This window comes from Convolutriloba macropyga, chromosome 4 (assembly GCF_964194025.1).
Source record: "Convolutriloba macropyga chromosome 4, txConMacr16.3, whole genome shotgun sequence".
In the NCBI taxonomy this organism is placed as follows: Eukaryota; Metazoa; Xenacoelomorpha; order Acoela; family Convolutidae; genus Convolutriloba; species Convolutriloba macropyga.
The window spans coordinates 6,329,550-6,345,238 of record NC_134471.1 but is presented as its reverse complement, the minus strand read 5'-3'; the positions used below and the strand labels follow the sequence as shown (position 1 = coordinate 6,345,238).

The 15,689-nt window shown below is 36.1% G+C and overlaps 1 protein-coding gene across 2 annotated transcripts in view; it reads left to right on the top strand.

Moving 5' to 3' along the window:
- Positions 1-15,689, top strand: part of LOC142338236 (choline/ethanolaminephosphotransferase 1-like) — a 102,110-nt gene that overhangs the window by 37,221 nt on the left and 49,200 nt on the right. The window contains exons 6-8 of one of the 2 annotated variants that reach the window (XM_075387897.1): positions 2,857-3,032; positions 3,428-3,441; positions 12,384-12,518. In XM_075387897.1, the coding sequence (XP_075244012.1) occupies positions 2,857-3,032; positions 3,428-3,434 (183 nt within the window). In that variant the 3' untranslated portion in view covers positions 3,435-3,441; positions 12,384-12,518. Of the gene's footprint in view, positions 1-2,856; positions 3,033-3,427; positions 3,442-12,383; positions 12,519-15,689 lie in introns of those variants that run through there. The other variant, XM_075387896.1, reaches the window with a different exon arrangement.

Below are 15,689 nucleotides of genomic sequence, written 5' to 3'. Positions count from 1 at the left end.
TTTAAGCTGACATGCCTAAAAATGAAAACCTCGTGGCCAGCTTTGTTTCACCGTTCACTCATTTTGTCCTCGTATTTGCACATACTTCAAACAACTTTGTCTCACTTTTGATTTTTCACATAAATCAAATTTTAATGTCATTTTACGTTTTTTGTAAGTTAAATACTTAGTGAATTTTAATAGCTGATTTCATGTTTGAGGATTTTGGAATATTGCAGTTTGTTGTTTTGAGAAGCAAAACCGATGATTTGCTTTCGAATGAAGTTTGAAGTAATTATTGTAAAAACGCGTGTCATGCAAAATTTTTGCCGCAGAGTTTTGTGTTTTCGAGTGACTTTACACGTCTTTGACTTCTCAATATTTGATTGATATAAATTGGTCTATCAGTTACAATATCAAGCAGCTAATCTCAAGTGGTGGCAATTTACTCTCAGGAGTCAAATCAAACGTGCACGGAAACTGGTTTTTAGGTTTAATTTTTATCTGATGTAACGATGAAGTTTACAATGAACCATGTAACCCGATAGATTACTGATTTTTATGAACAAGGTTTTGGCAAGGTGAAACGTCAAAAGAATTGATTTATTTGTTTGAAGTCAAAGTTGGATTAAAAAGAACTACATTATTTATCATCAATTAATAAGAACTACCAATGACCCAATAAATGATTACTGACCTTCTCAGTTTGTTATAACTCAAGAATTTGAATTTATTTTAGCGCTCTTCTTTTTCTGTTCACTTTTGATTGTTTTTGAAAATTTTGACTGGTGATTTTGGTAACGCCGCGACAGGAAGTTGTTATGTACTGAGAAATTTTTACTCTAGTTTTTAACTGTGAAGAAACGATGTTTGACTAAATTTTTCTCGGTAGTGTTTAATTCTGTTTTTTTTTTAGTTTTTGTTCTCCAAAAGTGATTTAAAAATACATTCCGAGTAATTTCTAAGTTTGTAATTTATTCAATGATATTCTCGGAATTGTGATTCAGGATCTGTCCGGCTAGGTTTCTGAATTCATCAACTATTCTTACATACGTGCAATTTTTGTCAGAGTTAAGTGCGCGACGTCATCATTTATCACGTTATTGCAGGGAATTTTCTGTTTAGTCGCGTGAATAATTTGTAATCACTCGTGAATTTCCTTGCTTTCAAATGGACTATTCTTTTTTCCCCAAAATGAGTTTTGCTGTAACGGGCATTGTGTCTAAAGGACTAATTAGTTTGCAAATTAAATGAGCGAAGTGCTAAATTGATATATTGATATATTGATATATTATTATTATAGCTGCGAAGCTGTAAGTTGAGCGGAGCTATATTGCGGTGCTCTTGGTGTTTTACTGTTCAAAGATTTTGAGTTGTATTGGGGTGCTGCCTTTTGTTAAGATCTGTTCACGCATTTTTATGATTAATTGCTCTCAAAGAAAGTTTATAGCAATTACATTGGTTCTGTGGTCTTTTTGGCGATTTTTTGCTTGTCCGATTTTTCGTCTGACGCATTTGACTTTTCATTCTCAAAAACGGGATAAACAGGTAACATCCGGAGGTCATCAAGTCCTTTCAGGTCACAATTCTCCAAGTATGCGATTCACAAAAACTGTCTTGGAGACGTACACTCATGGTGTGAAGGGCTGTTCTTAGAGTTCGACCCCTCTCCTATATCAGCCCCCAATCATTCACCTCTCCCACTATTCACCACCCCTGCACATCGTTCAGGCCGTGAGGACGTGGGCAGCCAAAGACGCCCACCCACCGTTTGCCCCATCCCCCATCAATCACCCCACCGTTGCCACCATCAATCCACCGGTGCATCCCACTTCCTCTCCGTTGCGTTCAACTCATGCCCATTCATTTAAGCTAAAGCTAGCCTCTTTAAACCGTAGTTAGATAGCTACTGACGAAGCCAACCGCTCGCCAGTCATTTGAGAGCAATTCGCCCGACGTTAGTCGGTTATGTTTTTGAGTCAAATTGAATCGATGATTTTGTTCACGCCGAAACGAAAAAGAGCGAAAACTCGAGTGCTTTTGTGGTGTATTTTTTTTGCTCTCATTTTGAACTAGGGCGGGAAAGCGGTGTTTGAACAAAAATTTGCTTTCTTGCTATTGGTTTTTTGATTTTATGCGGCATTTTGACAATGATTTTTCCTATTTTTATATCATTTTTTAAATTGATTTTCCACTTTTCATAGTCCATTCTAGGTCTAGTTATTTATTTAGTCAATAAAAATTCTTTGAATTGTCGGTCCGAACTTGTCCTGCAATATTTTTTTGTCGTCTGACGCTCTTTTTCGTTTTGCTTTTGTTCACACAGAAAAGCTGAAAGAGTACATTCAGCTTTTCTGTGTGAACAATTGCAAAACGACTTCTTCCTTTCACTAACGGCATTTGCGCGCGTGACGTCATTTCTCACTCTTTAGCAAAGTTTTTTGCGTGATTAGATTTTGATCATATGTGACATACCTCACTCGACAAATCGTATTTTGCACTTTAAAACCTATGTTTAGACTGAATTTGTTTTAGGTCAAAGGCACTCATGTGTAATAAAAGTTAATGAGAAGTCTTCTGTGGAATGAATTTTAGCAAGCTTTATTAATTTATCGGCGAATGTTTTTTCATAGCTTTTCGAACGGCGTCGATATGTGTATTTGTTTCTATGTCGACACGCAATTCTATTCTTTGGCAGCTATTCTGGCAATCTACCGGCTATGTTTGAAAATTTTAAAATTGAGCTCAGAGTTGCTTTCATCATTTAAATTATGATAACACCAATCTCGAAAACACTAAACATACTACATTCCTTGCTCTATAGTAGTGATAATTCTGTTTAAACGGATAAAGTAATTATAAGTGTAATTTTTTTAGGGCCTGAGAACTTTGTCTCCTGTTCCGTGGCTATTGTGCGTGGGAGTTCTGGCATACCTGAACTATTGCATTGTCTCCTATTTCTTATTCGACTACATCCAACAATTCTTCTGCATTACCATCTTTTTTCCTATGGCTAAATTGACTTGGGCTGCTATTATTGCTCACATGGCCAGGTTAGTCTTCCTAATTGTTCTTTCCATTCTACATATTATTTTAATTGCATGAGATCCTGTAAGAATTTGCAGGGCTTTAAGCATTTTTAAAATGAAGCTTGCAGATGTTAAAATTGCGTACAAGTACCTGTCGTAAGTAGTGTTCATCTACCGGTGGGGCTTGTAAACAGAATTGTTATCTGATTTGTGAGAACTTGACTACAATAATATATATCTCTGATAGTTCTCTAATTTTTACTGCGGCATGCTAAATTTGCCTAGTTTAATCAATTTTCAATCGACTACTTTGTTGATGAAACGAGAATGCTAATAAAATCTAGAGAGCAGGTATAGATATTTTTATCGTGATTTTCAGCTGACTACTGAGTAGTGACGTTTATTAATTATTGTTTTAGCTGGTAATCAATTGGTAAAGTTCCTTCTGTTACCTTCATTTGTCTTGCACTTCATCTCTTACATGCAATAGTATTTTGATGACTGTGATCTGATCTCTGACTTGTTCATTGTAGTGTATATTGAATGCATGAACATCTGTCTTTTTACCAATTGCTCTCAAACGAAGCTGACAGTCCGGTCTTTTTATGCGATTTTTTGACTCTTTTGACTTTTGTCCTCAAAAACAGAATTAATTAAGTAAAACCCGTATGGCACTAAGTCGCCGATATTTACTGCTCTCTTAGGGTATAATTCACCGAAGTTGCCGCGAAGACGTAAATTAGTAGTGTGAAGGTAAGTTTTTCGCGGTTTAAACTCGCCTTACTCACCCCCACTCATACGCCCCCTCCAATTCCATACCCCTGACCACTCCTGGCCTCATAAATCCACACCCACTGCACCCACGCCACTTCACCACCACCACTTCAGCGCAATCCACCCCATTCCCTATAAAAAACTAATACATCCCTTTTCTACTCTTCAATCTCTCAACTTAAGCTAGCCTCACTAAGACAAAGCTCGCTACTACCAAAGCCAACTGCTCGCCTGCCGTTTGAGAGCAATTCACGCGACGTTAGTCGGTTATGTTTTCCCTGATAGCAAACGAAAAGATAATTGAGTAGTACCAACAAATCAGCTCTCCGTTAATATCACCCATAATTGGATCGGAAAACAAAGATATGTACTTCTGTGGAGAATATTAGTCAGCTGCTTCTGGAGGTTTAAAAAAATTGAATTGATCTAAATTTTTAATTGTTCTCGAACGAGGTTTGAAATAATTGTTGTAAATTTGTCGGTCTTTTTTATTCAAAATTTTTGCTTGAACGTTTTGACTTTTCGAGGGACTTTTACGCCCTTGACTTTTGTTTTGTGATCTAAATTTCTCTCATTCACAAGTGTCAGCTGTTGAACTCTAGAGGTGGCAGTTTACTATTGAAAGTCAAATTGAAAGTGTGCCGAAATTGTTGTTATTTTTAAATAGCCGCCGTAAGCCTCTCAACAGCTATTATATAGGCGCTTCCTTTTTACAATTCAAAGAATTTGAATTGTATTGGGGCGCTGTCTTTTTTTTAAAGATCTGTTCACACATTTTCATGATTTTTGAAGTCAAATTGGAGTGGTGATTTTGGTCACGCCGAAACAGGAAATGGAGCGAAAAAGCGAGTGGTTTTGCGGCGTGAATTTTTTCGCTCTAATTTTAAAGTAGAGTGAGAAAACGGTGTTTGAACAAAAAATCGGTTTCTCGGTAGTGGTTTTTGTTCACATGCGGCAATTTCACTCTGATTTTTACTGTTTTTTTTCGATTTTTTGGATCGGATTTTTTTCTAAATAGTTTTCCCAATCCATTCACAGCTCATTCTGGACCTAGTTTTTTGTTAGAATCAAAATTACATACCTCACTAGTGGTTTTTTGTTCTCCATAGCAGCATTTTGTCATTGATTTTCTGTTTTTTTTTTTGTTTTTTCATCTGATTTTTTTAGAAATGGTTTTCCCAATTTACTCATTGTCCGTTCTAGGTATAGTTTTTTGTTAAGTCAATGAAAATTCTTTGAATTGTACGTCAGGACTTGTCCTGCTATGTTTTTTTTTAATTCGCTTTACCTTTTTACCTTTTGATCACGTTTTTAGTTTTACTTAAATGACAATTTTCACGTTTGATTTCTGACTTGCTTCACTCACTGTTTCAACTGAATGGATTTTAAATTCTTTCTCGCATTGAATTACGCAATGTGGTGAATATGGTCAATGTCAAAAGATCGAAATGAAAAGGGATGGGATAAACCGATAAAGCGCTGTCAATAAGTCATTGAGAATTAGGTTATGAAAGTTCATTAGATTGTTTGCTAGCTGTCTTTGGTATTAAGCTTATTAGCTTTCATTTTAGAAGCTGAATTAAGTATTGTTTTAGAATACACCTGAAACTGCACGCCAAATTAGAACACTTTTTGGCACTAAAGAACAATAAAACTTTGGTCAATTTATCTTTTTCTTTTAATTGCTGTTGAACAAAGTTGACAGCAATTATTGTAAACGTGTCGGTCTTTTTTATGCAATTTTTTCGCTTGACCATTTTGCGCTTTTTTAGAAAATTCTTTGACTTCGCAAGTGACGTTTTCACACTTTCGTTCTTTATTTTTGAATGATCTCTATTGCCTTCACTCCAAAGTAGAGATTGTTGCTAATATGAAGTCGGTTGCAGCATAGCAAAATCAAGGGCCTGATAGCCGAGTGGTCAGTGAATGTGGCTATGGATCGGGAGGCCAGTGGTTCGAATCCCGTCGGGGGCAGATTTTTTTTAGCCGCCTGTCGTTTGAGAGCAATTCCGCCGACCTTAGTCGGTTTATGTTTTCTGCTTTAAGCCCGATGTGCATCAATGGCGGCTGTTTTCCGGCAAACTGCCGGCTATGTTTAGCTTTGTTTAGAGGCCCGAATTAAGTATGTTTTTTTTAATCTAACTGAGAAAAATTCGGTCGATTTGTCTTTTTTCTTTCTCTGTCTGAATACCGGTGTGCATCAAGCGCGTAAACGGTGGCTATTTTCCGGCAATCTGCCGGCTATGTTTTCACTTTAAATTCTTTTAGTGGCTATAGTGGTATATAATAACCTCTTATGACGTCATTTGAAGCCCCTAAGTGAATTTAGTTGCGCACTTTACTACTCAACTTCAAATTAAAATTGTACCAACGTTGGTTTCGTTGTTTTTTTTTTCACTCAAAATGTAAGACGTATCCAGAATTTATTGAGACTGCTGTCCTCCTGCAAAAACAGGCTGGAATGAAATTGCTAATTGGTATAGTTCTCTAAGTTTGTTTTCAGCTTAGATTGCTCAATTTCATACTTTTTGTTTTTGTCAAATTCATTTTCATCATGCTATATTCTAATTTTGCTTACATTTTTACGCCTATTTACTTTCGACCTGAGCAAAAAGCTTCGCGTAAGATCCAAGAATCTTAACGATGTTGAACAATAGATAATTGCTTTTACCTGAGAATTTTGTAAAATTTGTTTGTTCATTTCATTTTTAAATATTTGGGTGTTCATTTCATTTCTTTTTTCTAGGTTTCTACTGCTTTAAACCTTTTAACTGCTCTCAAACGAAGTTTGAAGTAATTATTGTAAATGTGTGGGTCTCTTTATGCAACATTTTGGCTTGACCGTTTTCTTCTAGAAGATTCGACTCCGCTTCTCGAGTAACTTTTTCACGCTTCACTTTTTGACTTTTTTAACCCCTCTCCCCATTCAGAAGTTTTCAATGTTTTCAAGTTTTTTTCTCGAATGAGCAACTGTTAATAGCCGGCTATTATGGCGCTCCTATTTGTTTTACTTCGTCGAATAGAAGTGTTTTCGCTTTACCTTAGTTTACAGCTTCTTCAACATTTTGCGCGAAATCTTTCAAGGCTAGTTTCACTTCTTTCATTCTGCTATGTGTTTTTAGGCAGCAGTTGCTCAGCAAAGCAATTCAAAATGAATGGAGTCAGTATCAAAAAACGAAATCAATTAGAAATGGGATAAACCCATAAGGCCCAATTTTAGATGCCCGGAACTCAAACTTTGTTCTTAACTACCATCTTTAATGCTTATTGGTATTGATACTAGCCCCTGTGTCGTCTCACTACGAAACAGGAGTATGTTCAGCTCAAAAATGACATCAAAGTAGTCCGCATTTGTGTTCAAAAATCACTTCATTAGTTTTTCTTTTCTTTCAATCCCAATCTTGGTTATGGGAATCAACGGCGGCTATTTTCTGGCAATCTGCCGGGTATGTTTGTAAACGTGTCTTTTTTGCAGATTTTTCGCTGGACAGTTTCTGCTTTTTTCTTTTAGGAAAGTCTTTGACTTATCAAGTGACTTTTTCACGTACTTCTTGATTTTTGAGTGATTTCAATTGCACTCACTCCCAAATAAAACAAACAAAACCTGTGTTTTCTAAACAAAACCTATTGTTAGAATCAGGAGGTCGGGGTTCGAAACCTACCTTGTTCTGATGTTTTTGCACCCATAAAGAAAATTCACTCCCCATAAAGTACGCCTGTCATTCGATAGCAATTTTTCCGACGTTAGTCGGTTTATGTTTTCACCATAAAATTTTCTCGACTGCAATTCTTTTCGTTAGCCGAATGATGTTCTTGTACTTCACCTTTGCAATGATGCTCATAAAACCAATGTAAATTTTTAACGCAATTAGAAAATGCAAATAATACGCAAAAATAAGAGACCTGCTTTCTTCGTAACTTTTTAATTGCTCTCAAACAAAGTTTGTAGCAATAAAATTAGTCCTGTCGGTCTTTTTTAATACGATTTTTTGCTTGATCAAGTTTTCGTCTGATGCATTTGACTTTTCATCCTTGAAAACGGAATAAATAGTTAGCGCCCAGTGGACATCAAGTGCTCTTAGAGCTTTTCAGCTCACTAGTCTTCAAGTATGCGATTCACAGAATCTGTTTTGGAGACATACTTATGGTGCGAAGGGCGTTTCTTAGCGATTGACCCCCCATGAGCCCCCCGATGCACCACACCCCACCCCACCAGCTGCGCTCACTTACGCCCCTTCAATTAAGCTAATGCTAGCCTCACTAAACCGTGCCTAGCTACTGACGAAGCCAACCGCTCGCCGGTTGTTTGAGAGCAATTCGACCGACGTTAATCGGTTATGTTTTCATTTTTTGATCACCTCAAAATGTTTGCAGCCCAACAACTACCCACAGTCTTGATTAGAAATTGGTTGTTTCTAACTGTATATTGCTTTTTTCTTTTAATATTTCTAGTAAATAGACGGGGTGTTTTTATGCACAATTTTTGCTTGAGAGTTTTGACTTTTCAAGTGACTTTCATGCGCTTGACTTTTTCGTTCTGCGTGATATACATTTCTGTCTAATTCACAAGTGCCAGCAGTTGAACTCAAGTGGTGGCAGTTCACTGCTAAAAGTCAAATGAACAGTGCACCAAAATTGTTTTAAATTTTTAATTGCTCTTGAATGAAGTGCATAGCAATAATTGTAAACGTGTTGGTCTTTTTTATGCAAATTTTCCGCTTGACAATTTTGCGCTCTTCTAGAACATTCTTTGACTTCTCAAGTGAGTTTTTCACGCTTTCGTTCTTCATTTTTGAGTGATCTCTATTGCTCTCACTCTTGTTGCTAATACAAAGTCGGTTGCAGCATAGCAACAGTAAGCGCCAAATAGCACAGTCGGTAATGCACATGGTTCTAATGCGGGAGGACAATGGTTCTTATCGCGGTGGGGTCAGATGTTTTTGCGCCCGCCTGTCCTAGAGCAATACTTCCGACATTAGGTGGTTTATGTTTTTCACTTCAAATTGTATTAGTGGTTATATTGTTATAATGAGCAAAAGTAAACTGCAATGCAAGGTTTGTTGCAAATAAGTGTTCTGGAGTCAGCCCCTGTGAAAGAACAAGTCAACTGATTTTTATCTTGTCTTTTTGGAAAATTATTTTCATCTTAGTTTTTTATTGGTCAGTGAGTTCGTTTGGTTATATTGGCTAGTTGATTGAGGACTTAGTGAAATCGTACTTCGAGTCAAATTCGGAGTCTACTGGTTATGGTCTTTTCAAGATCTGTTCACACTTATATCAACTTTTTGTTGTCAGTGAAAAGTCATAATGGAGTTGTGATTTGTCACACTGGAGTAATAAAAGGGACGAAAAGTGAGTAGTTTCAAGGCATGCAATTTTTCTACTGACTTTTAAACTGGCGTAAGAAAACTAGTTTTTTGATTTTTAGGAGACAACATTTTCACTTTTGATCGTGTTTTAGCTTGATTTTTGGTCTCGAATGTTTAAAAAGTTGACACATAGGTTCAAATTCCGCATTATCTTAGTTTTTCACTTATTCAAAAGCAGCTAGGGGTTTATATAACTTGGATACCAATTGTTTTCATAAGATATTAGTCAATTTTTGAGTTTGGGCGTTTCCACAGTGTTTTGTTGTCTCGTCTCTGAATCTCACTAAGGACACGATATATCGGAACTTTAATAATGTATAATTGAAGGTTTTCATTTCAGCGGCTTTGTTTTATATCTGTCGTTTTTGACGACTTTGACTTCACTTGATTCCAAAATATGAAACTGATTTTTTTTAGCTTTGACCGTTCTTGTAGTATTTTCTATCATATGTAATATCAGCACCGGCAGGTATCATTGGTTCTTTGATGAGGGCTAGTTGATGGTTTCTAATGGTTTGAATTTATATCTATCAGTCTCAGCGAATTTGACTCTGCCTTTTTTCAAAAAATATCGGTAAGTTTTTCAGTTTTGACTTCTTTTTAAGCTTTATCTTTGGGGTTGGCACCTAATCTTGTAAATGACAGTTTTTTGTTTCTGACGTTTTCTGAGTTCTTCTGTTTTTCGCTTTTGGTCCGTTTGTGGGTTTTAACTACTTGGATAATGGTTTTAACGAATGATTTCAAATGCTTAGTATGCTGAAGTTGCTCGTAGGCCTAAATCCATCCTATATATTAAATGCATGACAGTTTATAAGGCACCGGGTTTAACGGAAGATAAAAGTCCATGTTCAAGAGGCCTCTGGAGAGCATTTTACGAGTTCTCGAGCTACATAGTTAAGGGTTCAATGATTAAGATCGCGGGAGGTCGATGACGAAAAAAATTGCTCTTGTAAAGACATTGTCAATGTCAAAATTGGAAATCGATGTAAAAAGAGGGCAATGTTCAAAGAAAGTTCTCATGGAAAGCGATTCTTCAAAAAGCGCGTTTTTTCCCCTTCTCTTTATTAAAAGCTGCAATAGTGATGGCTGAGTGGAGCTATTATTAGCCTTTACTTGATTTTTGTTTGGTCTATGAGATGTTTTTGGCGACCGTATGAGTTTACACTCTTCTTTGTTGGCTTTTGCGAAGTAGGTTTTGTTAACTTAGGGAGTTTTGAGTTTTTCCCTCACGATCGAATGATTTATCGTTTAATTGCTTTCCAACCAACAAATTTTTGGTAAGGTTTTTGCTTGATGGATCTTGATTTGATATACTTGTTTCTTTGATTTCTCGATTTTTGCGAGATCTAACTTGTGCTCTCCTGCGGATGTTTAAGCACTTAAATTTTTTAAACTTTTGATAGAGGTAAAAATTGCCCCAAGTTATTCAAAGTTATTAGTTGTTTATAGGAGGTTCTAATATGGCTTTCAGTTGAATGGAAAAAATTGTAGCTTACCTCCAAGGCAAGTTGTAATTACCCTCCTGCTTCCTTTGAAGATTAATTCTTCACATGTTTTTCGGCTGTTTCCTTGTCATCAGAACAGGACACATTAAGTTTTTTATACCAATTTAACAGTTTTGCTCAATATTTCTGGCCATTGCATTGCGCTCATTTTCTTATTTCGGCGCAATTTTTCAGTTTTTTCAGGATCATATAGAAATAATCAGTTTTGGTAATTGCATCATTAAAATTAATACTGGGATGCGCACATTTGTTTTTCCAAAGGTCTGTGAAAATTTTTAAATAAAATTTGTTTAACTTGCTTTTACGGACCTGATTTTAAGGTCAAAAGGAGTGTTTTGTGAAGTTTTTGATTGCTCTCGAACGAAGTCAACGTGTTGGTCTTTTTTAATGCAAAATATTCGCTTGAATGTTTTTGCGTTTCTGTTCTGGAACCTTCTTTGACTTCTTGAGTGACTTTTTCGCACTACATCTTCATTTTTGAGTGATCAATGTTGCTCTCGTTTTGTAGTTAAGTACGTGTTTAAAAGCGAGTGTGAGCGAAAGGAAAGCAAAAGTATTGTACAGTGGTTGAGATGTATGACTGCTAATATGGAGGTCCGGGTTCGAAACCCTGTGGGGGCGATTTTCTTAGCACTCATAAAACATTTCAAAGCTACACCCCTCCAAGTTGCCCTCGCCTGTCGTTCGAGATCAATTCATCCAATATTAGTTGGTTTATGTTTTGTTGAATGGGTCCTAAATTGACGTTGGTCACAATTCATGGAGTTCTTGTAGAAGATACTTTTTTTGTTCATGTCTGTTTTTGAGATACAGGTATTGGTAATGCCTATATAAACGCAACAAACTGCAGGGAATTTTCTAATTTTTTCGTTGTTCTAATTTGTAATTTTGTCAGTTCCTAGGCTTTTAGGGGCATATAAAGCGTTATGATAGCGTGTCCTTAAGTGAATATATTAATTTTAGATGCTTGATAGCTTCGAAACCTTGGAGGTTTTTTAGTGATTTTAATTAGTTTTTCCAAAATTTTTGATAAATGTTTATGCTTTGGTTTGCATGTTATATGTTAAGCCAAATTGCCGGTAGTCTGCAAGTTAGTTCTTCTGCAGATTCGGCAAGACAAAATTGGTTGTAAAAACATAAGTTTGAGAAGTTAATAGAATTTTATATAGTGTTTGTAAATTTTTCTGATGTTTTTGACACTAATCTCAAATTGTCAATAAAACTTTTTTGAACTGGATGCTGCATTCAAGCTTAAATTTTGTTATTACCGTTTTAATTTTCAAGAACTTCATACCGAGAAGCTCTTGGGAATCTTCAGTGCTTTTGCTGGTTTCATTTTTTGTTCTTTTGCCTGCCTCTGCTTGCCTGTTATATGTCAAGCAGGTTTTTCCTTTCAAGCCAAATTTTCTTTTTTTTTGCTCTTCATTTTTAATTAAAAGCTTTGGTAAATCCTCTCATTAAAAAGGGGTATGCCTAACTACGAAATCCGCTGTTTTGTACAACTGTCATATTTTGTCTTTTTTTTGTTATTTTGAAACCCAATCGGGGTTATGGATATCAAGAAATTAATGGCCTCTATTTTCCGGCAATCCGTTGGATATTGTTATCAGTTCCAATGAAGGCCGAGGAGGTCTATTGCGTCTATTTTCAGGCAATCTGCCGACTATAATAATTAGATGTGACGACGAGTTTTAACCTTTGGTTATTTATTTTTAATTTTTGATTAGATGTGACGTGCCGAGTGTGGACACGTGTCTTTTTCCCTCACTAGCTCTGTTTGTGTGGCTCCTGTTTGCCAGGTGGGGAATTTCGCTCCCACAAGCCATTGGAATGTCATCCTCTGTCTTCAACTCACTCTTCGTAAGTGTCTCTTTGGCGTCTCTTAGTCCTGTGTGGCTCAAGCCACATTTTGCTATCTTCATCTAGACAAACTAATGTAACTACCGTGGCCTTTTAACACAAATGTTGGTCATTTTTCCCCGTTCAGGACGAGAGGTGGAAACTTTGTGATTTCTGATGCAGACTTTTGGGAGTTAAATTCTTAGTATATGTTAGAACATAAATCTTAGTTGACAGAGACCTAGTGCCCTGACGCGAGAGTGATTGCGCTCGAGAGTAGTATAAAATTCTGACTAGAACCTCAACGGGGGGGGGGGGGGGACGGACAATTACTGCAGCGTGGCAATCTACAACGGGGTGGGACATTTTGAGGTGGTCATCTACAACGGGGTGGGACATTTTGAGGTGGCCATCTACAACGGGGTGGGACAATTGGAATTTTTTAAAATGTAGTGAAATGTCCCCCCTATTTTACATATTTACGTACATATACACAATACATGCATATATATGTATACATGTATATGTATGTATATGTATGTATGTATGTATGTATGTATGTATGTATTATGTATATGTATATATGTATATGCATGTATATATGTATTGTGTATATATGTATATGTATGTATGCATGGATGTATATATGTATGTATGTATATATGTATATATGTATGTATGTATGTATGTATGTATGTATGTATGTATGTATGTATGTATGTATGTATGTATGTATGTATGTATGTATGTATGTATGTATGTATTTATGTATGTATGTATGTATGTATGTATGTATGTATGTATGTATGTATGTATGTATGTATGTATGTATGTATGTATGTATGTATGTATGTATGTATGTATGTATGTATGTATGTATGTATGTATGTATGTATGTATGTATGTATGTATGTATGTATGTATGTATTTATGTTTGTGTGTATTGTAGTATGCATGTATGAATGTATTTATGCATGTATATGTATGCATGTATGTGTATGTGAGTATCTATATATGTATGTATGGATGTATGTATACATACATACACACATGCATGCATGCATGCATGCATGCATACATACATACATACATACATACATACATACATACATACATACATACATACATACATACATACATTAATACATTCATACATTCATTCATACATACATACATACATACATACATACATACATACATACATACATACATACATAAATACATACAAACATACATAAATACATACAAACATACATAGATACATACATACATACACAATGATAAAAAACCCAGAGTTGTACAAGAAAACAAGTTTTTACCTAAGTATGTACACAATTATGGTCATAATCACTTATGTCCATAAATGCATACATAAATTGGTGAAAACAACAGTAAAACAACTAACCTGTTAGTAGATGTATAAAATCACTAATGATATATTATTTAGTCATCAGATCATGTCCAAACAGGTTCAGGGTCACAAAACTTTCCAAAATAAATTGACCAATCGGAGTGCTTGATTTATTATTCAAGTTGACAACCAATCAGAATTGAAAGATTTATAAACAAAAACTCTAAACGCTCACGTTCAGTAAACAGTAAATAATGAACACAATAGGAACAAAAGACATCAAGCTCATTCATGAGAAAGTTTTATCACTGAGAGGTAACATAAATTATACACACATATCTTATCGACAATTATATTTCGTAGCTGCTTGTTCTTTGTTAGATCCAGAAGTTGACGGAGAAATAGCACTTAAATTTAGACCCTATGGTGGTTTTATGGGAATTGATAATTCAAGACTAGATCCTTTATTGAAACGGAGCAAAGTGCTACGACTTCATGCTGCATTGCATGACGCCGCTGGATTTATAAAAGATTGCCGAAACAAAGGCCCTGGATATGTTTACGCTTTCCGTTACTCACCAGTAAACAATTGTCTTTTTGGACACCTGACAGGAATATTATTCATTCTATCAGTGAAAATTTTTCATTCACAATTGTTTCGTGAATTGGAATGCTAGAAAATTTTGGCAGCAAAACCACAAATATAATTGTCCTCGATCTCGAAGGTTTCAAACTCAAGTCACTTGGATTCATTATAAAAGAACTCAGTTTGTGTTCGAGTTACAACGATACAGTATTTTTCAAACCCCCACTTAAATTCGCTGATTTACCCGCACACGAAAGACAAACTGTTATTTGGCTGACCAACAACCTACACGGTCTTGATTGGGACCAAGGTGATATACCTTACTTTGATTTGAAAACAATCTGTTTGAGTTTCAGTTTCCGATTCACACGGAAAAACTTTTTTGCCAAAGGCATTGAAAAGTGTGAGCTCCTCAGTAAGCTTTTACAAAAAACTGTTTATAATCTGGAGGATCTAAGTTGTCCCCGAATCTCAGAGATAATATCAGAAGAACAAGTTCCCTCCTGTTATCTTCATTCAAACTTTCGTTCAACAAACGATCAATTATCAAATCACTGCGCGGAACGTAAAGCAAGAATATTTTCACAGTGGACACAAAGTGATGCACAGAGAAGACACGGCAACTTTAACAACCTATCTGTCAGACAACTTGAAGATATTCACTTGCTTGACTCCACTTGACGATCAGCCGATTGTAATATTCAACAGAGTTCAGGATCCCTCTCCACCAATACAGAATAATTTTTCAAGTGATCAACAGAACCGAGCGAACTATCTCAACAATAAGCCAAACACAGCACAACAACCGCGTTACAATTCGCTTTATAGCGCAGCAGCAAAACGTTATTTTGCAACCATTACCCTTTCTCCCGACGAGCTAGACTGCTTTAGGGCTTTCCTGCCCGTGATAGATAATTTCTATCACTTCCAACTGTATGTAAAAAAACAGAGAGCTCGAGAACATCGGAATCAGTTCAATTATGGCTATGAACAAAACAAACCAGAAGCCTATGTAGTCCCCCAACGAGCAGCGAATCCCACGTTGGAAGCAATGGGCGGACAAAAAAGTTCCTCAATTTAGATTGAAAAAAACACCACCAGAACGTGAGCTGTCACTTAATGAGATGCCGAATGAGTTGCGGTTATATGTCTTGGAGCACCCCGAAGTTGAAAAAGTCTTCAATCAACCATCGTTCAAGGAAAATGACTCATCAACTGTTTGTTATAAACTAGAGATAAAAAGTCATATTAAAGGTT